Source organism: Paramormyrops kingsleyae, chromosome 15 (assembly GCF_048594095.1).
Source record: "Paramormyrops kingsleyae isolate MSU_618 chromosome 15, PKINGS_0.4, whole genome shotgun sequence".
NCBI lineage: Eukaryota > Metazoa > Chordata > Actinopteri > Osteoglossiformes > Mormyridae > Paramormyrops > Paramormyrops kingsleyae.
Window position 1 is genome coordinate 20,299,427 of NC_132811.1, and position 23,211 is coordinate 20,322,637.

The 23,211-nt window shown below is 46.5% G+C and overlaps 1 protein-coding gene across 2 annotated transcripts in view; it reads right to left on the reverse strand.

Annotated features, from left to right (window-relative positions):
• jph1a (junctophilin 1a) overlaps window positions 1-22,583 on the reverse strand; it is a 30,943-nt gene extending 8,360 nt beyond the window's left edge. Inside the window, exons 1-4 of one of the 2 annotated variants that reach the window (XM_023794731.2) lie at window positions 22,486-22,583; window positions 21,843-22,330; window positions 16,669-17,434; window positions 5,359-5,477 (exon numbers count right to left, since the gene is read on the reverse strand). In XM_023794731.2, coding sequence (XP_023650499.2) covers window positions 5,359-5,477; window positions 16,669-17,434; window positions 21,843-22,221 — 1,264 coding nt within the window. In that variant the 5' untranslated portion in view covers window positions 22,222-22,330; window positions 22,486-22,583. Of the gene's footprint in view, window positions 1-5,358; window positions 5,478-16,668; window positions 17,435-21,842 lie in introns of both variants that reach the window. The other variant, XM_023794730.2, reaches the window with a different exon arrangement.
• Between the last annotated feature and the right edge of the window lie 628 nt (window positions 22,584-23,211).

A 23,211-nucleotide genomic window follows, 5' to 3' on the forward strand; every position in this document is an offset into this window, starting at 1 on the left:
TCTCCGAGGCAGGTGGGAGCAAGATGGGTGGTGGGCTGGACACATCTATGCATCTCACAGATTAGGTTAAAACACTTGCTCAGTCTGTCACAGAAATCCCACATGTTTAGATACTATGTGGAGGGAAGAATAAATGTCTTTCAGTGCTATGTGTTGGGATATCCAGGGATGTTCAGCAAATAATATTCTAACGGAGTCAACTTACTGGACACCACATTGCAGTGCTTACCTGAGTGCAAAGGAGAGGTGTATCTACACCAGGGTTACCCAATGCCAGTCCTGGAGGGTCGGAATCCAACACAGTTACTGATTTCCCTGCTCAAACACACATATTTCAGCCAATTACCCAGTCTAGTATGTGTATTTGTACCGAAAAATCTGCAAACTGTGCTGCAAACTGACCCTCCATAACCTGGGCAACACAAACTAAAAACAGAACCAGAACCACAGCGCAAACACACCCGAGTACGGAACCAGGTCAGCAGATGGTCAACTATAATCAAAACCCTGACCAGCACCTCCATGATAAGGGGACATTAAACCCACTGCTGAGGCACCATGTCCTGGCCACTGCAACAAGGAGCAGCCATTTTACAGAATGGACTGAACTTCAGTACCAGAGAAAGGACACTCTTCCTGTGTACCATTGTCTTCATTTCAAATACAACAGTACCTTGATAAAGTCTCATACCACATAAGGTCTGGGAGGGGTCACTGTCCACTTTAATTCATCCATCTATTTTCTGAAACCACTTGTCCTATTCAGGGTCATGGGGGGTCTGGAGCCTATCCTGGAGACACCAGGCACAAAGCAGGGAAAAATCCAGGATGGGGCACCAACTCATCACAAGGCATAATCACACCTTGGGAACTCCAAATAGCCTTATTATGGTTTTGTGGGGGGAAAACTGGAGTAGCCAGAGGACTTGCAAACTCCACACACACAGAACCCTGAGAGAGACTTGAACCCAGGTCCCAGAGGCGCGAGGCAACCATGCCAACCACTTGCAGTTCAAATCCTGCTTAACAAATAAAGTTTATGATCGATGGTGCAATAACATTCATGCACAGCACATCTGAATAAAAGAAACATCGTTGCTGGCTTTGAGACTGGAAGATGGACACACACAGGGTGAAGAATAATGTCTGGTTCTTTCTGGAAGGAGGAGGCCAAACTGGGGGAACTGGAAGCGACAGACACGAGCCAGGTGGGGGGTACACACTCTCCTATAAGGCGCGGTGCCTCTGGGCCTGCATTAGCTCCGACAGTCAGTCCAAACAGTGCGGGGCAAGCTGGCTGTAATGCTGCATAGACGCAGCGGCGTTACGGACGCTGTTTAGCTGAACCATGCACACTCCCTCCCCTCGAATTTACACAGAACATCGCCTTAAATGGACGGGCGGCACAAACACAAGGTGACGCCATTCCAGCTTTCAGCTCATACCCCATCAGAGCTGAGACAGAAGCTTCTTCTCTGTTTACTCACCGCTGCAGGCTTGTATTTTATAAATGACTGCTGCCTACAGAGGCAGCCGGCATCAAAAAGGCCGACTTCACACGTCTTGTTAAAATTCCTGCTATTTTGTTAGTTATCCACGTTTAAATCTATATTTAGCTGCATAAGACCAGGAATGATACATCTAAGGGCTGTGATGCTGCAGAGAGGCTGATGTGGTGATAGAGCCATGAAAGGCACCTCGACGGGGGACAGCGTATCCACTGAGGACAGCGGAATGCGCCGGAACAGCAGAGGAGAGAACAGAATGGAACAGAACACGCCGCGAGAGACGGCGCGCTGCAGACGCAGGCGCTCCGAAAGGCGTGTCCCGGGCGGCGCGCCGCTCTGAGTCAGCCTGTCATCCATCCCCATTTCACTGCATAATCTCTCACAGAATCTCTCATTTTTTCATGATCTGCATGTATAAATTAAGAATAAGCCTCTGAAATACTGCCTGAAGAAAGTTCTGGAGCTAATGGCAATCACAGTAGACAATGTTTACAATTTGCACAGTTCTTATAAATGTTCACATATTTATATACATTTATGAAGGCTGCGCTGAATAATATACAAATTCAGAGCCGAAGACTAATTTCCACTGTCTATAGATCATTATGCCAGCTGTCTCTTTATTTAATTTTTCAGATGCTGAGGTTCCTGGTATAGCACACTCAGATAAACACACATGACATGCAACTACTACTGTTAATCACTGGGTGACACGGTGTCCCACATCTCCAGGGTCACAGGTTCGAATTCCAGGACTGCTCTATGTGTGTGTGCAGTTTGCATGCTCCTCCTGTGCTGCTAAGTGTCTCCTACAGGTACTCCGGTTTCCTTCCCGAATCTAAAGACACGGCGTGTTTCTCAATTCCAAGAACGCAGAGATCGTAGTTGTGTTCTTGGCAAGAGCATACTTGCTAACTTGCCTCCCAAGAGCAAGCTTGGGACGCAATGAATCATGGGATTGATCTCGTTAACGAGGATGCAACCAAAGCATCTTTGATATTTGGACCGGGGCCAAATATGAATGCATTCCATCTATGAATGCATTGTAAATGCATTATGAAGCTGCACTGAATGCTCAATAAATGCATAATGAATGCAATATGAAGCTGCAGTTAATGTAAAGCGTTACCAATAACTTACACTGGCTCTCTATTGGCACTCGCATCTAGTTCAGTTCCTTGGTTCTGGCTTTCGAAGCTGTTAACGAAACTGCATCTATATCCGTCAAGTGAGAAGTCTCACTCTAGATGTTTCTTATGCAAAGTCCATTGATTGTTGCTACAAGTTACCCATCCACATCCAGTCAACAGAATCCCTCTCAACCTTCAATAAACACCTCAAGCCCCATCTGTCCAGGGAACCCCTCATCTAGCCCTTTGACCACTGACCTGCTCTGTCTTGAACTCTGCTCCCATAGCTGGTCACTTGTGTATCCAGGATGCTTTTAATTTTGCAGTTGCCTTTGATCACAATAGCTGTCTTATAAGGTTTGGTAATATTTTACTTAAAGCTATGCATTATAAATGCCTTCATAAAGTGCTATAAACATGGCTTTAAATATTTATAAAAAGGCATAATACATTATAGCCATATAAATTATGCATTATGAATGCTTTATGAAGAGCTCATCTACAATGCAATATAGATAGCTTTATAATGCAATATAATGGCCGGTATAAGAATTAAGGATGCTTTGTACTGCATTATAAAGGTATCTATGGTCATCTATTATAGATCATAAGGCATCATAAGGCAATCATAATACATAATACTCATGTCTATAATGTGTTATGCCTTTTCATAAATAGTTATAGCCATGTTTATAATACTTTATGAATTATGGCTCCTTATCTCCCAATGCATTATACAATTCATAATGCATTATGAAGGTATCTATAGTGTATTATACATGACTGCTTTAAGTATTTTTGTTATTAAGTGTTATCTAAGGTTCTTGATGTTTGTAGCATATTGTGTAGCTCCTGCTCCGATACTAAACTTACACTGGAAGCTCAGCTCAGTCCCACTTTTGCCGAAATGGCTCCTTGACAGCTTGCATGACACTTTGGAGAAAAGCGTCTTAAATAAATAAATGTAAAAGTAACAGTAACCCCTGCTCTGTTTAAAAAGAATGATCATCATGCTTAGCCTAATGCCAGTCAGCATGATATACCATTCAGATTTTGCCTAGAAATTCTAACCTAGACAAGGAAGATCACCAGAGGAAGTGACCCCCAACCCTGGGTGCTTCTGGAAAGTGACATGTGGGCTGTGATACTGTAGGTGGAGTGCATTACCTCGTTCTTCCATAACACAATCAAGCAGCATGGTCCGTCCTCGGGTGCAGGCATAAAACGAGCGCTGGCGAATGGCTCTCATCGACATTCTATTACTCATATGCTATTATACCGCCGTTTGGCGGGGTTCCATGCGCGGCCGGCACATAACGCTAAAAATACCGCCACACGCAACAGCCCGTTGGAAACCCGAGGGTTTAACTGCGTTAAAGAACGTCACCCCTACACCACATTTCTTGAAGCTTCTTGCGTGTCAGTCACTGCTACAACAATAGAAACAAAACTGTATTCCAGCAGTAGATGCAAAAGACTGAGCAAATTGTGTTATACTGGCTTCCAGAATTTTTAGGACCTGAAATACTTTGCTAGCATGACATGCTGTTTGAGGTTTAACATCATAAATTATGAATCTTCTTAATTAATAAAATATTACCCTCTACAGGGAGCTTCTGCATGGAATGGCTATAAGATTCTTTAGTTATTTTCCTGTAGCTTCATTGGCAGGGGAAGGCTTTCGTCTGCCCCTAACCTGGTTCTGCTTTCCTCACCCCCCTGGGCTCAGCTAGACAGCCCTCTTTTCTTCTGGAGCTTTCCAGCACAGGCCGGGCGATAGAGTCGGGGGCTCCTGTGATGTCTGTGGCCATCTGACTCTGTGTGGATGTTTACGCGGGACGGCACCGAGATGAGAGAACAGAGGCGGTACACAGACCCGGTACCCGCGAGCGACAGTCGTCCATCTGGGACAAGGGAGCCCCACCTTCAGTACAAAATGCACACAGTCGCATTTGTACAAAGACAAAGGACAAGTAAGCTTTCATTTCCCCTTACTGATGGCCTCTAGCTTGGCTGTGTTGCCTGTCAGTGACTAATTCATGGCAGCTTACTGGTCAATATCAATAAGCTCTCCTTATCTCCCATCTGAGATACCAGCTCGCGGCACTGGTGCTGAGTATCACAGCCCTACAGAACTCTGCTCTTCATGACAACCACAGCGATTAGCAGAATGCCTTGCAGAGATAATCACCAGCTGTTGAAGCTTCGGAGTCCAGAAGGCTGTTTATCATGACAGGTTCTGTACACCTTGAGTGGACAGGTGCCCTGAGCTTAACATAACTGATTTCAGTCACCTAAACCCTGAATGGAAAAGACCTTATTGCAACATGACTGAATGGGTGGATGCATTGAGTGTACTTTTATTGTATTGGAATTCTCATAGGAAGTACACTGTAATTGGGAGTTTCCATGATGGTTAGTTCATTTTTCACATTGAATGAATTTACAGACTCCTATTACGACAGGCCTCATGGACATTCCAGAATCCCACCCATCTAGATGAAACTCATTTAGATCAATCTCTTCCATGAGCTCCAATACCACAGTCCAGATAATGTTATGGTATGGAGTTTGGTGTGATTGTGGGTCCCCTTGTTGTTGGGAGTTACCGGTCAGTGTGGCCATCAGTTTGGGTTACTGGGTTGGTGGGATTTGGATGTAAGCATGGGTCCCCTTGTTGTTGGGAGTTACCGGTCAGTGTGGCTGTCCGTTTGGGTTACCTGGTTGGCGGAAGCTTGGCGACAGCTCCCTGGCCACGGCCCTGGCGATGTCAGAGTCCTGGCGGGCAGACAGGGCAGCCTGATCGGCAGCTTCCGCTTTAGCTCTGGCATGGGAGGTCCTGCACAGAGGAGATAACAGGCTGTCAGAGCTGGAGGTGTGGGGGGGGGGGCTGACACTTTGGGGCACCATCCCTACCAAGGCACAGATGTTGGAGTGGAGGGGTGGGATAAACACATCCAGACAAATGTATTCCTTTGTCACACATAGACTACAATATGGTTCTTGGGAAGCCAGGCTGGTGACAAATAGTTTGTTTTTCTTCTACAGACAAAAACAATCTGTGCAGCTGAAAACTGATGGCATTTTATTCTGCAATTCAACGAGACGGATTGATGCACCGAAGTGCCACATTCGACAGATCGGAATGCCTTGGCGGCTGATGTCATACACCAAGAAAGCTGTACTTCCGTGATGACCCAGAACACCTGATACCATCTGGAACCCAGTTTCTAGGGTTCCACCATATAAAAAGAAAATGAAGAACAACTTAAACCTGGTGTAGATGATGTGATAAGTGGCTATGGGCGTCATGAACTCCCCACCCCCAGATGAATCCAAAGCTCGTTTATGTAGGTGAACTTGAGAAGTTCAAACACGCTTGAACAACGATTTGAGTGGCCAGAGCCCCAACTGGGGGGGTTTCAGGTTGCAGCAAGTCCCCCTTCGCTCAGCGGGAAAAAGGAGAAAGATGTCACCAAAAGGGCACGGACGACACCGGACCGGCGGGGCACTGGACCTTACAAGGCCGGGAGGATGGACGTGGTTCAAGGCCAGCGGCTGGACCAGAACACCATCCCAAACAAACACAAAGGTTCGCCCATGACCATAGTGATCATGCTTGCTGAGAGGGCAGCAATGGAGTCTTTATGCACTGGGTTCTAAAGTTATACTGTAATTCAGTAACACTAAATAAAACAGATACCATACAGTTGTTGGAACTGTGCTCCCCAGTTGGCTGATACAGCAGCCCATCTCAGTTTAGGAACATGTTACATGAACAGGGCGTAACACAGGGTGTGTCTGGCCCGGCAGTGGACGGACCCTTTGGCATTATGAGCCAGGACCGTTCTGATCTGGATTAGGGACACAGCTGCCAAATAAAAGTGCCCCCCCACCCCAACCTGAAGGACACAGCAGTATAAAGTTAAACTGACAAAGAGGACCACGGTACAGACAGGCACTGCGGGCGAAGCTTAGGCTTTTAGGACAGGGGCCCGAGGAGTGACCCGTGTCATAAATCCCCTGAAAGCCCCGCAGGCTGGGGGGTGGACTTTCCAAACCACCACTACCATGTCGGCTGGAAGCACAGAGTACGTCCGAAGCGGCTGGCAGGATTTCCTCCTAAAGAGTGCATTTAGCCAGGACGTGTTATGCATAGAGGAAAAGAAAATTCATAAGTGGATAAATAAATAAATACGCAAGCAGGATATATTTTGGAGATACTGCAACTGGACAGATAGACTCTGTGAAGATTTACATGGCTGTGATTGAACTGCAGGCTGTGTTTAATGCGAAAATGCATTTTCAGCATGCAGCGCTGCCCTGGGTTGTCCTCCTCATTGTTTTGATTGTACCCGCCCCCCCCCCCCCCAACTGGTCCAAACGGCTTTAGACAAAGGTGGCGTCTGTCTCATTGACACAACACAGATGCACTAGAAAGTCGAAAATGTAAGAGCCCAAATATGCCACTGGTCAGGCTTCTCCCTTCAGATGAATCGCACCAAGGACAAAGGGAGCAGTTTTCCCGGACAGGGGATGGGACCGTGGGGGGGGGGGGGGGGGGGGCACAGCTGTCTATTTATAATATAGTAATGCATGTCTGTGCTGAATGCTAACCCCGTGAGGAAGTGATCTAGACTGGAGGGGAGTGGGCATAGCCGGGTGGGATAGAGGGTGTGGCTCGGCGCTGGGCACAGCACCTGTCGATGGAAGGCCGCCAACAGCAGCCAGCCTCACGCACCCAGCTCGCCGGCTCCCATTCCTGCTGATCGCAGTGGGGGGGGGGGGGGTGCATGGAGAGCTGGGGATGGACCAAAACACTCTCACACACAGAGATCAGGCACCAGAAGATGCTCCCAGGAGTGAAAGATGTGCTGAGTGTGACTTTAAAAAGTTGCCCATGAAGAGTTTCCTGGAGCAGAATCAGTCCTGAGTGTGCCCTACCCACCAAGTCTGAATTTCAGATCCCCCCTCCCCCCCAGGCATGTGCACTGTGTCACCCCCTTCGGATGAAAGCTCTGTGGACCCCCTCGCCCCCTCCGCTGGCCTATTTGAAGGATCTTTTTCATATTTGCCGACAGTCGTTGGCAAATTGGCCCTCACGCTCACCCCAGGAAATGAGGTCAACCAGAGACATGTTTGGCACAAACGTCGGACCATTACAGTCATGGGCCCAGACGACCCAGACCCTGGGCATCAAAGAACCTCTAAAGCCACCAACGTAAGCCAGTTCCCCAACAACTAAAACGAGGAATGTTGTTTTGCTGTTTGACTAATTGTAAGTCAGAGTATTTCACAATTCAGGACAAATTTCTTCTGCTAAGAGGGGCAACTCTCCAAAAAATGACAAGCCGTGCCTTTGTGAAACCAGGCCAGCTCCTTACTCCCGACGTTCCTTCTGCCCCTGGCAAAAGAAGGCGACACATATCTCAAAGCTCCTGTACCAGCACAAGGCCAGCCCGTTTGACAGCCTGACCGCTATCTCTATGGTGTCCATGCTGAACTGAACTGACGTCCGAGGGTGAAGTGTAAATACAAACATCACACATTTACAGACAGGAACAAGCAGGTCAAAAAGGTGCAGCATGATGGTGACCGGGAGCAACAAGCTATACGTGGGTCAGAAGTTACCAGTCTGCAATCAAAATGTCAATTTCCATATTATCACGAGGAGCCTTAAAATGCTACTGCCTTAAGCAGAATTATACCACAACACAGATTTATATTGTGTTTGGAAAAGCGATACGGAGCACAGAAAATTGAGATGAATCATCAGTGGTAAGATATTACTGCCACAAACTATATTTCTTAGATTTAATGAAAGGGCATAACTGCTCTTGTATTGATCATTTGAATAGAGACGACCTTGTCAAAATGAAGGAAATAAGTACTTAATTAATGACTGAGAGGATCAGAACCATAACAAAAGGACAAAATAATGGCAGTTACTTATGAAAGTCTAAGTGAAGTGGAAAAGACAATAAACACAGATGAAATTTGTGAAAGTAAAACGACAGATTACTGGGTATATACAAAATAAACAAGATCTATAAACAGACAGATGAAATTCTTTCGATGAAATTCACCCTGAACACAAACATTTCTGAAGTTTAACAATGAGAAACAGAATCAATTGCATACTCATTGTATGAGTCTGTGATTTTACGGCATGGGGTTACAGGGGGCAATCGGCTGATAACACCCCCCCAGCGTGGATGACAGCTCATTGGTCCTTAAATACTGTGCGAAATTCCCCAGCTACGCTTCCCATCTGAGCCTGGGGGGTTTACCCAGAGTCTCACCCGACTCTCTCCCTCATTACCTCACTTCAAAAGACTATTCACGCTAATTAACATTACACAGACTTCTGTGAAATACATGCATGCTTTCTAATTGAATCAAATTAAAAAATTATGCAGCCATGCCCTTTCTTTCACCGCGCACACATGCATTTCTGAAAGGCAGAAATCCCAGACTTCATCGGCCCACTGATATTAAATAATAAATACATTTAATGTAACATATGTAGCTTTCAGCAAATCCACAATTTTAATAATTTGCTTAAGCTGCTTGGAAAAGCAGGTCATGCTGACGCTGTATGCACCCCCCCATTGGGAGCTGATGCGTCAAACACCAAAGCCGTGATACTCGCATGGAAACAGGCTGCATAAAGCCGCACATCTACAACGCAATGAGGAAAAGTAGGTCAGAAGCCATCTGAGGGAAATCAGAGCAGACAGGTGAAATCATAACAGAAAGGTGAAATCAGAACAGACAGGTGAAATCAGGGCAGACAGGTGGAATCAGAACAGAAAGGTGAAATCAGAACAGACAGGTGAAATCAGGGCAGACAAGAGGAATCAGAACAGAAAGGTGAAATCAGAACAGACAGGTGAAATCAGGGCAGACAGGTGAAATCATAACAGAAAGGTGAAATCAGAACAGACAGGTGGAATCAGAACAGAAAGCTGAGATATGAACAGAAAACAGAAACCAGGGAAGACGGGTGAAATCAGAGCAGACAAGTGAAATCAGAACAGATGAAATCAGGATGGACAGATGAAATCAGAAGACAGGTGAAATCAGAACTGACAGAAGAAATCAAGATATAAAGGTGAATTCAGAACAGGCAGGTGAAATCAGAACAGAAAACTGAAATTTGGACAGAAGGAATAAGGACATACTGATGAAATCAGAAGAGGCATTTAAAATCAAGACAGAAAGGAGAAATTTGCGCAGATAAAATCAGCACAGACAGAGGAAATCAGGACAGACAGATGAAACCGGAAGAGTCAGGTGAAAACAAGACAGAAAGGTAAAATCTGGACAGAATAAATCAGGACAGACAGCTGGAATCAGAACAGACAGGTGATAGGACTCCAGAGAAAACATGGCTAAATTATTTCAGAATAAAATGCGCAAAGCTCAGAGACACAGGTTCTGCCTTAAACCACCCATGCCTATTAGACTTAACAGCATTTCTGTTTTTCTATTACACCATGGAATAAAACATAAAAATAACACTTTTCTGCAGACTGTAGTTTGCCCGTTGGATTTTGGTGCTTTTCGCATTAATAAACATCCTGAAACAGCGTGTGGAGATGTTTCCTGCTGGTGTATTTGTACTTATATTCCTGTGATTTTGAACATCACCTCCTGCGTATCAGGCCACCCATCTCTAATCCAATCTCTGGGGGTTACTGGATCTCTGTTGGGGGTGAGGGGGCTGGGCTCCCAAACGTGCCCGATGGCCAGACTAACAGACACATTGCACCAAACCCCATGCCTGCTAACAGTGAATAAAAGCCTAAATGAACCATTTTAGAATCAGTGTCACTGCTGGCCAGAACCTTTATAGATGTGTCACGTGCTTCCGGATGCTTCCACGACCTCAGCGTTTCACTGTGGGCTCCCATATCGCTTCTGCCAGTCTGAACCCAAAGAAGCACTTTACCCCCACAGAGCGGCTGGGTCCTTCACCAGCCCAGCCATCTGTGGACATGGGATATAAACGAGGACAGGCAGAGAGGCCCTGGCCCCTCCGGCGGCTCACTGTGCTGCGCGGCTGTTTGCCAAACACCACGCTTCAGGTGACTGTTTGGCCAGGTGGCTAATCAGGTGACCGTTTGAGCAGACAGCAGGTCAGGTGACCATTTCGCCAGGCAGCTAGTCAGGTGACCGTTTGGTCAGGAGGTCAGTCAGGTGACCATTTGGCCAGGCGCCTTCCTGGATAGCAGCTGGCCGATTTCTCTACAGAGATGGAGCTGAAGGGTCACCCTTGCAACACTGAGGGGGCATCATTTTCACATGACTTTGGCTATGAGGGGAAGCACAAACGCAGGGGTAGGGCCCGAGATGCTGTCCTGAAGGAGGTGCTGTCCAGTTAAAGGACATCACATATGCTAGGGGTGTTTTAAGCCTTGCCGTGAGTTATGTTTAAAACCAAGATCTGAGGTGGTGTTGCCTTTGATCATGACAGACATCAAGCAGATGAATGAAGGCGAGTTTACTGAGACACTTACACGTGCGGCTTCAAGAAATACTCACATTATTATGCGTTAATATTGCAAATTTAAGATGATAGCTAAGGACACCTCAGTAAACTATTCATTAACCATCAGCTATCATTCAATTTACTGGAACAATATGAATAAACGTGTGTGAACCTTAGTTGTTCATATTCTGTCCCTATTCAGGCTGTCTCCTGCCCTCCCAAATTGCCATCCTGCCCAGGGTGTCCCCTGCCCTGTGCCCTGTGATGGACTGGCATCCTGCCCAGGGTGTCCCCTGCTTTGCACTCTATGACAGACTGGCATCATGTCCAATGTGTCCCCTGCCCTGTTCCCTGTGATGGACTGGTGTCCTGGATGGGGGCGTGCCCTGCCCTGTGCCCTGTGATGGACTGGCATCCTGTCCAGGGTGTCCCCTGCCCTGTGCCCTGTGATGGACTGGCATCCTGTCCAGGGTGTCCCCTGCCCTGTGCCCTGTGATGGACTGGCATCCTGTGCAGGGTATCCTCTGCCTCATACGCTGTAATGTCTGGGGCTTGCCCTGCCTCACGTAGTGCAGCCTCTAGACACACTCTAACGCTGCGTTTGATAACCTCTTTGTTAATAAAATACCCCATGCTTAGAAAATTGTCCCATAATAATTATAATTTTCCGTTGTGCTACATTTTTATTCCCCACTGAGAGTTGCATTTAAAGTGTTTTATGGGCTTGAAGTTAACAAGCAAAATAACTCAATATGGTCCTTAAAAGCGATACAAAAGCGATTACTTGGTTCCACATGCCTCTGTTTTAAAAACAGACGCCATCAACTCATTCCCACCTGTCATGTGGAGCAGTGTGACAGTGAATATGTGGTTAAAGTGTGTTTCTGGCCAGTGACGAGTCGAGATCATGGGCATAAAGAGCCTCTGTAATACGAGCTTCAATCAGCAGTTATACCTGCGATCTGGAGCCTCTTTCTCGAAATTCATCAGCTGCCGAGGCCCATTGGTCTAACATCTGCCTTTTTAATCTCATTTAAATAATAACTGTTGCGATACCCCCCTCATCACAATACCCCCGCCCACCCATTACGATAGCCCCCCTTTATGATACCCACTGTCAATGCAAACCCCCCCATTACGATATGCTCCTCCCCCAGTTATAATATCCCCCCAGTCATAAAACCCCCCAGTTATAATACCACCCCCACTTATGACACCACCCCCCCAGCTATAATACCGTCCCCGTTATGATACTCCCCCAGTTATAATAACACCCCCCAGTTATGATACTCCCCCAGTTTCAATACCACCCCCCAGTTATAATACCCTCCCCGTTATGATACTCCCTCAGTTATAATACCACCCGCCCCCGGTTATAATACCGTCTCCGTTATGATACTCCCCCAGTTTTAATACCACCCCCCCAGTTACAATACCCTCCCCGTTATGATACTCCATCAGTTATAATACCCTCCAGTTATGATACTCCCCCAGTTTTAATACCACCCCCCCAGTTACAATACCCCCTCCATTTGAAGACTATTCTCTCCTTTATATGGGTGACTCTGGTACTGCAGACACCTCAAACAGATCCACCGCTGGGCACATGACCAGATACACACGCTCTTCCTGGCCTCCTGCTCTCTGCTGCCCGTCACACAGGCACATTTGGCCATGCTGCACATTTACATTTCATTCACTTAGCTGCTCTTTTTCCAGGAGTCCATCATTTCTAATGTGACGATTCACTCAAAGGGGCCGTAAATAACTAACATACTGTACACAAAGAAAAATCCACGCTCAAGGAAGACAGTATTACAGAAACATGACTTCCTCTTAGCGTCGCTGGACAAAAACGTTTGAAATCTGTTATCTTAAAAACCGTTGATAAGAGGATTTCAGACATACTGCACGTCATAAGCATGAAATAAACCTTACGGGAAAATTTTGCATACATGATATTTAATACAATTAAAATGTAAACACTTAATAACAGCACTGTATGTGAAACCTTTTCTTATATTTTCTTTCTTTTATATTTTAAACCAACAGAACAGTCATTAGAACATTCCCCAGTGAGAAATGATTAAAAGAAAATGGCATATCTGTAGCTTGTATATGTCACTGGTCATCTGTACTTGCCCTTTCCTCATGGATAATTAAACTCTGACATGAAATGAAATGAGACATCAGCATGACCCTTAACCCCGCTGTGGATGAATGGATCTGTACTGAAGCGATTCCTATTTCTCCCTCTGCCGTCACATTCGCGTTTTGCTGTGGCCGGTCAATTCAGGGCTTCTGATAGGCTGGGATCCGAAAGTGGACAGGAAGTCAGTGACTCGGCACGCCGAGGCCTGTGAGTCCTGCCTGCCCTCGACTGGGGGAGGGGGCCGCCGTATCAGCTGTCGGTGGGCTGTGTTCCTGTGGGCCGCAGATAAGCCACCCCGCGGGCCTCACCTTAAATGGTCAGCGCTCAGTGCCGGCACGTGCGCCCCCTCCGCTCCCCAGCCCGGGCAGAGCACAGGGTGGGGCCTCTCACAGCCGGCTCTGCCCCAAATGAATAACTTCAAAGGCGCGGCCGGACTTCCTGGGGCCTGTCTCTCCCTCTCTGGGCTCTCGGACGCTTCCATTTCTAATGACAAGCAGATCTGAAGCCATCTTACCACGGCTGCCACTGAAAGGCATGTTTGAGGATCTGTGTCAACCCTGTGACAAGGAGCGCCTTCTTCACATGGACCAAAGGACGCTGGGGTCCGGACTGAGCTTTGACTCCAGGGTTCTGCTTATGGCTGTATTAATTTGAGTGATATACTCATCAACAGAACCAAAAAAGGAGCGAAAACACTCAGAGACAGAGCCAAAAACCGTATCCCTGCATCAATACAACTCCAGACAAAAGCAGTGTATTTAGCAGACTATAAAAACAAATGACTTCCTTTAATATCAACTCCAGTACAAATGAAGCTGTTTACATGAAGCAGCACTTCCTGTGAAAGTTTGCCCTGTCCCCAGTGACATAACACTCGATTTTATACCCTTACATGAATTACTGCAAAAAACTGGATTAAAATGCTCTCTCCCACTGAAAGTGTTTTCTGGAATATCCAAGGTAGTGGTGGCCCTTCACTGCCATACAGGCGATGTTATACTGACATTGTCTATAGATCCTGGTTGCTTTAACTGGACCGTGTGCTTTGTGGGGCAAAGGAGTCTGGCTGTTTTGGGAGCCGATACAATATGTACACACCCTGAGTGTGAGGAGAGGTGTGGCCGTGCTGGGGGGGCAGGGGGGCTGAAGGATCTGTCTGGTTATCTCTGAGCCCAGGTTTTTTCAAACTTGCCAACTACCCCCCCCCCCCCACACACACATGTGCACCCTCCCGACTACAGCCCTCTATTCACACCCGTGTCTGACGTGGATATCACTCCAGCAAGCCGTTCACTAACTAACAGTCTATACCACAGCCTGCATTGTGACACACTTCTGCTCCCTGTCTATACCACAGCCTGCATTGTGACACACCTCTGCTCCCTGTCTATACCACAGCCTGCATTGTGACACACCTCTGCTCCCTGTCTATACCACAGCCTGGATTGTGACACACCTCTGCTCCCTGTCTATACCACAGCCTGCATTGTGACACACCTCTGCTCCCTGTCTATACCACAGCCTGGATTGTGGCCCATTTGCCAGAAATGGTGCAGGATTCCTGGTTCCAGTCGGGTTCTGGTACAATTATGAACGGGTGAAATGTGGAAACTAAGAAGATGACTCATGTCTAGTTTTAGGTGCAAGGTGGTGACACACCTGCAGGGTGCGCTAATGATGACATTATGCCGCGCTGTAATTACAACCCTAGAAACAAGCTTTATTGACTGGTTTCACTGGGGCTTTGGACAGCCAAAGCACAGCAGATCCACTGATTGAGGTTTGGACTAATATAGGCCAGTCTTCCTAGTTTTCATCCAGTAGGGATACTCTGTTAGAAATACAGGCATATCCAGGATCCAAAAAGTAGGAAATAGTGCTGGTATATTCCATACACCTTGTGCTGAAAAACATTCATACTGCTTAGAGAAGAAATCCCCAATACCGAATACGGTAAGTCATGATAATCTTTAAAAGGTAGGATGTGAATATTTAGGAGAATATAGTTAATTCAATTCCAATGAGGTTCACCTCCTAAGAGTTATTCTCTCATGATGCTCAGATGTGGTTGGGGTGGGAGGAAGTCAGCATCACTCCAAAGGCCTTCATGACTTCACGATATTAATTTTTGTCCATATTCAATGAGTTGTAGGGTTTGGTATCTGCCTGGATGACTTGCTATCGATACACCAATAATCCTTTAATTATTACTCCTGAAGTAATTCTGCTTCAAAAGGCAGCTGCAGGTTTGTGGACCCTATCAGCTTCTGTTTGGAAGCTGCCGGCTTCCAGTGACAACTCTGTTTTAAAAAACAGATCCTGGCTTCGCGGGTTTCCTCAGAACAATGCTGTCACTATTTTAGGAAGCCTCCTACCTTAACTCGGGACTTAAAATTAGATGGTATTCATCAATTCTTCTCCATAAGGTATCGCAGGCAGAAATATCTCCATCTCCTTTTATGGGGGCGTATTGATTTAATTTGTGGAGGCTTCGGCTCAGGGAATGGAATTGATGATGATAACCTCCAGGCCAAATTTAACACTAGTGCAGCAGAGACAATGAGTCAGATGGGATTGCCGGCTGTACTAGAGCTGAACTCTGTAGGTGAGGCACTGCATCCTGATGGCACTATCAGGACTGGAGTTAAATATCTGTCCTACAGATCACCCCCGATGTTCACTGCATCTCGGTGACACCTACTGCAGTGTTCGCTCTCAGTTCGGTCTTGTGGGGGGATGGTAGGTACTATTCTAATTAATGCCTGTGTGACTAGGGATCAAGGGAATTAACAGGATAGAGAATTCCTACAAATCACACCGCCGAGCTTCGCAAGCAGCCAACAATGCTGACATGTTACTGGGGAGAAGCCCGTGCTGCTAACATGACCGAGGACAGCAGGCAGTGTGACATGTGACTGAGGACAAACGCCAATGTGACACGTGACTGAGGACAAACGCCAATGTGACATGTTACTGAAGACAGCTGCCAATGCTGACACATGACTGAGAACAGCTGGAAATGTGACATGTGACTGAGGATAACTGGTACCGCTGACATGTTACTGCAGACAGCTAGCAATACTGACACGTTACTGAGGAGAGTCAGTACCACTAACACTATCTAACACGTCACTGAGGGCAGCTGGAGATGTGATAGATGACTGAGGACAGTCAGTAACTGAGGACGTCCGGCGCCTCTGACACGTGACTGAGGACGGCGAGCAGTACAGACATGACTGAGGACAGCCACTGCCACTATCACGTGACTGAAGATATTCAGCACCTCTGACATGTCACTGAGGGCAGCTGGCAATGCTGACATGTGATTAAGGACAACCTGTGCCAACGTCATGCCACTCAGGACCCGAGTCCCGGAGCACCTACCTTGAGGAGGCGATCTCCACTTTGGTTCTGGCGATGGCTGCCGCCCGCTGTGCCCCTTCCACGGCCCGGTCCACCTTGCCTTTGGTTTTTGGATTCTTCAGCGGGATGAGTTGCTTCCTCACGCCGCGCACTAACACATTGTTTTTGTACTTCCCCTCCTCCTTGGTGCCGTCCGGAAAGGTGGTGCAGCCGTAGCCGTGGCGCCGGTTGTTGATCCACTCGCCCTCGTACCTCATGCCGTTGGAGCGCTCGCTGACGCCGAAGCCGTTGCGCTTGTCATTCTTCCACTCACCCATGTAGGACTCGGTGGTGGTGGCGTCCACGTGATCCTCCTGGGGGTAGTAGTCGTCGGGCAGGTCGCCGTCGCCCAGGCTGATGGTGGAGTTGGCGTCGCTGGAGCTGATGCGACTCATGGTGGCGTCGCTGCGGGCCGAGCTGCGCTTGCTCGATATCGACGTCCTCGAGTCGGACTTGCGCAGCTGCCGCAGGCTGCCGAAGAGCGAGCCGCGCCGGAAGAGGCCCTTCCGCTTGCCCGTCACCACCTCGCTGTCGCTGTGGAAGTTGAGGACGAAGCCCCCACGGCTGCTGGCGGGGGTGTCGGCTGAGGCGACGTCGTACAGGACGGTGCCGTTGCTCTGTTCGCTGCGCAGGGAGGCCAGCGAGGTGCGGAGGGGCGAGCGGATGACGGTGGCCATGCCGTACGGCACGCTTTGCCGCACGCCGTAGCCGTGCCGCATGCCGCCCATCCACTGGCCCTGGTAGGTACCTGCCATAGGGACAGAGAGAGGTCAGCTTTATTAAACACACACTCAGGTATCTCCCTCAATTAACTACTCATGCTCCCTGTCGGTATAGTACAGTATAGTGCCACATAGTACAATATAGTGTCACATAGAATATAGTATAGTATAGTGCCGCATATCACAATATAGTATAGTATAGTGCCGCATAGCACAATATAGTACAGTATAGTGCCGCATAGTGCAATATAGTACAGTATAGTGCCACATAGTACAATATAGTGTCACATAGAATATAGTATAGTATAGTGCCGCATATCACAATATAGTACAGTATAGTGCCGCATAGTGCAATATAGTACAGTATAGTGCCACATAGTACAATATAGTGTCACATAGAATATAGTATAGTATAGTGCCGCATATCACAATATAGTACAGTATAGTGCCACATAGTACAATATAGTACAGTATAGTGCCGCATAGTACAAAATAGTACAGTATAGTGCCACATAGTACAATATAGTACAGTATAGTGCCGCATAGTACAATATAGTACAGTATAGTGCCGCATAGTACAATATAGTACAGTATAGTGCCGCATAGTACAATATAGTACAGTATAGTGCCGCATAGCACAATATAGTACAGTATAGTGCCGCATAGTACAATATAATACAGTATAGTGCCGCATAGCACAATATAGTACAGTATAGTGCCGCATAGTACAATATAATACAGTATAGTGCCGCATACTACAATATAGTACAGTATAGTGCCGCATAGTACAATATAATACAGTATAGTGCCGCATAGTACAATATAGTACAGTATAGTGCCCCATAGTACAATATAGTACAGTATAGTGCCGCATAGTACAATATAATACAGTATAGTGCCGCATAGTACAATATAGTACAGTATAGTGCCGCATAGTACAATATAATACAGTATAGTGCCGCATAGTACAGCTCTGTACTCTTACTGAACATCCATCTCTGGCAGCGATAGGAGAGTGTAACTAATATACCCTCCCTGCAGGTGTATCTCTGTAACCTACAAGACTTAATCAACCAGAACATCACACAACCTAAATAAAGCTCTTCCACACAAAGTATTTCATAGAATATAGAGGGTCTTGTATTGTTTTTACATTATACAAGCTGAGCTAAAATCCTAAAGCTCCTTCTTACGGAATCAATTTTCTTGATACCATTTGGTGTTTCTTTCTTTAGGACACTGAGTCACACAGTCAGATTTTAACTGCTCAAACCGTCAGAGTCCTGGCAATGAGTAGCACTCTCAATGGTCCTTACTGCAAATCCAGCATCTGGTAATCACAGCCAGTAACAAGAACCGGTGACCCCAGAAAGCCTAGTTTCTGCGCCTTTTCTTGCACTATTAGTCAAAAGTAATGCTGGTGCCTAAGTGTGTTTGAACCACAAACAGTAAACAGGACAGGCTACTGATCTACAACGCGATAGATGGTGAAAGTGGAGGCATAGGGACCCACAGCACTCCTTAGCTTTCTGCATGATCATTGAGCTCCTGCTCATGCCCTAACAGCTTCCTCTCATGCATAAGTATTAGACAAAAGTTAGATATCAGATGTTACTAACCACTTAAACTGGTACCACTGTACAATAAGGCTCCCTTTTGCTACTTACACATGGCAATAAGTCATTAATTAAAAAACAAAAACTATCATATCTTGTTTATAACTGATGGTTTTGTAAACTTTTGATGGTTTACAAAGTGTTACAACATAATTAATGACCTGATTATAAGCCATTTGTAAAACCTTTATAAGAGTACTCTTAGTGTAAAGTGCTCCCCTTAAACCAAATTAAACCATATGATTATGAACATATACCAGGGGTGGGCAATCTTATCCGCAAAGGGCCGGTGTGTATGAAGATTTTTGGGATAACCTGTAGGTCAGCTGCTCAAACCCAGGTGTGAGGACTCTTCAGCCAATCAGTCCTCAAATTAGTAATCTAATTAGGGAGTTGCAGCGAAAACCCGCACACACACCGGCCCTTTGCGGATAAGATTGGCCACCCCTGATATATACCATTTTCAACATAGTAATGTTTTTAAAAGTTTTTTAAATTACTAAATAGAGAGATCGCTTTCTCAGTAATACTTCTTAGTAAAGATCGCCAGATTCTGTGAAAAGTTTCATTATACCACCCCACCCCCCAAATTATCCTGAATATGGAGAGATGGCAAGATGACAGTTTTATTTAATCTGGAAGTAAGTGCATGAATAAAGCAAAAAGGGTCAATGATGGTGATGTAAGAAAATCCTGTGACAGTCTACAAGAAACTGCTGACTGGGCTAAGCTGCATGTTACCTAATGGCAGACCAGTACCCAGGAACGCATCACAAGGTGACTAGACTGAGGAAAAGATCCCTGACATCTTCATGTCTCTCAGTAAACTGCTGTGGAAACCTTACACCTCACTCTGTACAAAGACATACAGAACGCTTCATGTGGCTGTTCAGTGATGCTATTATACAGACCTAACTGGGCTTTATGAAGGCACAGATTTCTCTGACTATACAATACAGTGTGAGCTGTAATAGTAGTGAATGAGGGGACAAGCTTCACTTCTACACGGATCATCTAGGCAAGATGAATGGAGGATGAGGCTTGATTCACCATGGTTACCCCACAGAGATGTCCCAGTGGAGTTCATGGTCACATTAAAGTATCCAGTGATTAAGAAGTACGACGGTCGATATCTATCTCATTCAGCTGGGCTTAAAGTGGGGGCTCACATCTAGGGTCAAGTGACATGACGGTGGGACAAGCATTGGACGGCCATGGAGGGAAGGAGGACACAGTAATGCGGAATGCATTACGTGGCTGTGCAGTGATACAGCTGTGTGGACCGTCCATGTCCAACCCATCTTCCGTCATATGGCTTCAAAGGTCAGCAATATCAGAAATCAGATAATACACGCCAGCTTGCAGACGTGGGTGTGTATGTATATATTCTGTCAATCAAACTGGTTCTTTAAATTAATGGTAAAAATGAGTAGTCGTCCTTAATAAATAAAATATATGACATATGTGATTTAAATAAAATATATGACATGATTTATTGAAAAACGTCATGGTCGACAGGACTGTGGTTACGGCTTATAGAGTGTGGTTAAAGGTTTGTCACGGCCCTGTCTAGGGTCAGGGCAGGCGACAAAAGATTTTGACCTATATCAGGTTTTACTGATCTGCTACAATGACACAAATGACAACAATGCCCAAACGCTCAGGTCAGCGCACACATGAAATCACTACAGAGCCGTTATATTACCCGTGTCTGTGTAATCAGTGCAATGGCTCCCAGTTATGTTACTGGACCATGAATGCTATCATCAAAGACAGGGAGGGATGTTTTTAGACCAGTGTTTCTCAAAGCCAGCCCTCGGGGACCCCAGACAGTCCACATTTTTGCTTCATCCCAGCTCTGAACATAACTGAACCAAACAAAAACGTGGACTGTCTGATGAACCTCTAGGATTGGACTGAGAAACATTGTTTTAGATCATTTATTCTCAGCTCTCTGAAAGCAGATAAACAGGTTTTCATCTAAGAGCACAAATAGACATTTTTCACTTTTTTTCCCACAGAATTTCAACTCTTCCGAAATTTAGGTTCTTATCTCTTTAATACAAAGAAACGAGCCATAGTGTCACAGCTGTGTGGTTATACAATGGTCGTTTACAGTACTGCGTTACACCATGATGCTGCACCATTACAAGAGTGTTTATTTAGATGTAAATGAAAAATAAATTGTATGTATAACAATCCCTGTGTGAAGTACATAAACTCACACAAGATGCCAGATACATTGTTTCTTAGAATATGCGCATTTATTTCAAATAACACTTGATGCCCGAATGTAAACTCAGGACCGGTAGAAAACTCTGATTTCCTCCTTTGAACTCATCCCTCTGCTTGTGATATACACACCTTAGAGTTTAGTAAACACACCAAAATAAAACATCCCTATTCCACTAAAGAAAGGATGGAAAGATGACGCCTTTCCCCTCAACTGCGCTGGTTACAGCGGCTCTGGTTACACGTGTAACTATTATTAACCATCCCTGACCTGCACGACCCAGGACCGGGCGTCGGTACCCCGGAGTATACGACTCTCCTTTCCTCAATCGTGGTCACATTAAGCAGCCGGGACCGACAGGCTTTTAAAACTTTCCGGGTCTGTTCATGGCAGATCCGATCTGCAACAGCGGCCGGTTTAACCAGTGGAAATGGATATGGTTCCTAAGCACGCTGCTTGCTCCTAACACCCCATTTAGTTTGTTTTCGCTTGGCCGCCTAATGACAGCATCTGCAGATGCATAACATACATGCAGCATTTAAAATGCATCCCGCAATGGTGCGCTTTCCCCGGAGACTGACTTACCCCCGTCCGCATAGGTCTCCACGCCGTATCCATCCTGCAGCCCGTTACTCCACGTCCCGTCGTATCTGGCAGGTGTGGAGTGGCTCAGACGGACCCCGTAGCGCCCCTTAAAGCCATGCGTCCACTCTCCACGGTAGGTCCACTTGCCCTTGGTCTCCACACCGAGTCCGTGGCGCTTGCCCTGCGACCAGTAGCCCTGGTACGTGTTCCCGCTGGGCCAGGTGTAGACCCCCACTACCTCGAAGCCGTGGGACCAGGAGCCGGAGTACTCCCCCTGACCCTTGGGTCCCGTGCAGATGCCGTGTCCGTGGGCTTTGCCGTCATCCCATCCACCACAGTACGTGCCTCCATCGTCGAAGTCGAATCGTCCACCCGTCATTCAGGAGGAGTGATTGTAGCGGATGGAAGCTGAGGTTCGGGCTTCTATCTTCTTACCGGATCAGGGCCAAAAAAGATGTCAGGGAGGTCGAAAGTGAAGTCTAGTGGCTCTGGAAAACAGCGGGGCTCCTTCAGCGGCGTTATTTTTTCATGCATCTATGCAATGACAGTATGCATGTTTCCGTGTGTGCGCGTACGCCTGTGCATGTGCGACTACGCGTGTGCATGTGAATGGTAACGATGAGCGGTGGGTAGGAAGGGTTACCAGAGGCGCGCGCCGCTCCTGCAGCCGGTCGCTGTTTTTTTGCCGCCCCCCTCGTACTGGCTGCAGAGGAAGCGACAGAGACGCGAAGTCTCCTAAACCGGGGGGGCAGCGCCGGCTCCTGACGTCAGTGCAATCGCGCCTCCCATACGGGTGCCAATCTCATATACCCGCACCGCTAAGCTGGGGGCTTTCTTTATATCGTTAATGTTTCATGTTAATCGTGGCTATAATATATATGTGAATACACATATTTGCCAAATTAAAAGCCAAACGTGGCTTTTATTAATTAAGCCGCTTAATTATAGGACTCTCAGAGCTATAGACTGATTTGCCTCCCAGCTCTGTAAATTTAAGGTTTGCCCCTGAAGTGGCAGGTAATGATGATGAGTTAAGCCCCGGCTTCACCTCGGAGTCACCTCGGAGTCATCAAGCATCCCAGCAGGAAGGATTAATCGCGCCTGACTGCCTTTTGTATTTTAAGCATACCAATCTCTCATTCATTTTATCACCAAATACATGTAATATAAGTGGCTATACATACTAAACATTACACATGGCAACACAGGTGGTTTTAGCATATAGGGCTGTAGGCCTGCCGCTGTATCTGTATGACCTGCATAATTTGGTAAATCTGGTAAATGTCCAGAAGAGAGAAATACACAGTACCAGTGAAAAGACTGAATACATTTATGGAAATTTGTTTTGCAAAAGCTTAATAATAATAAT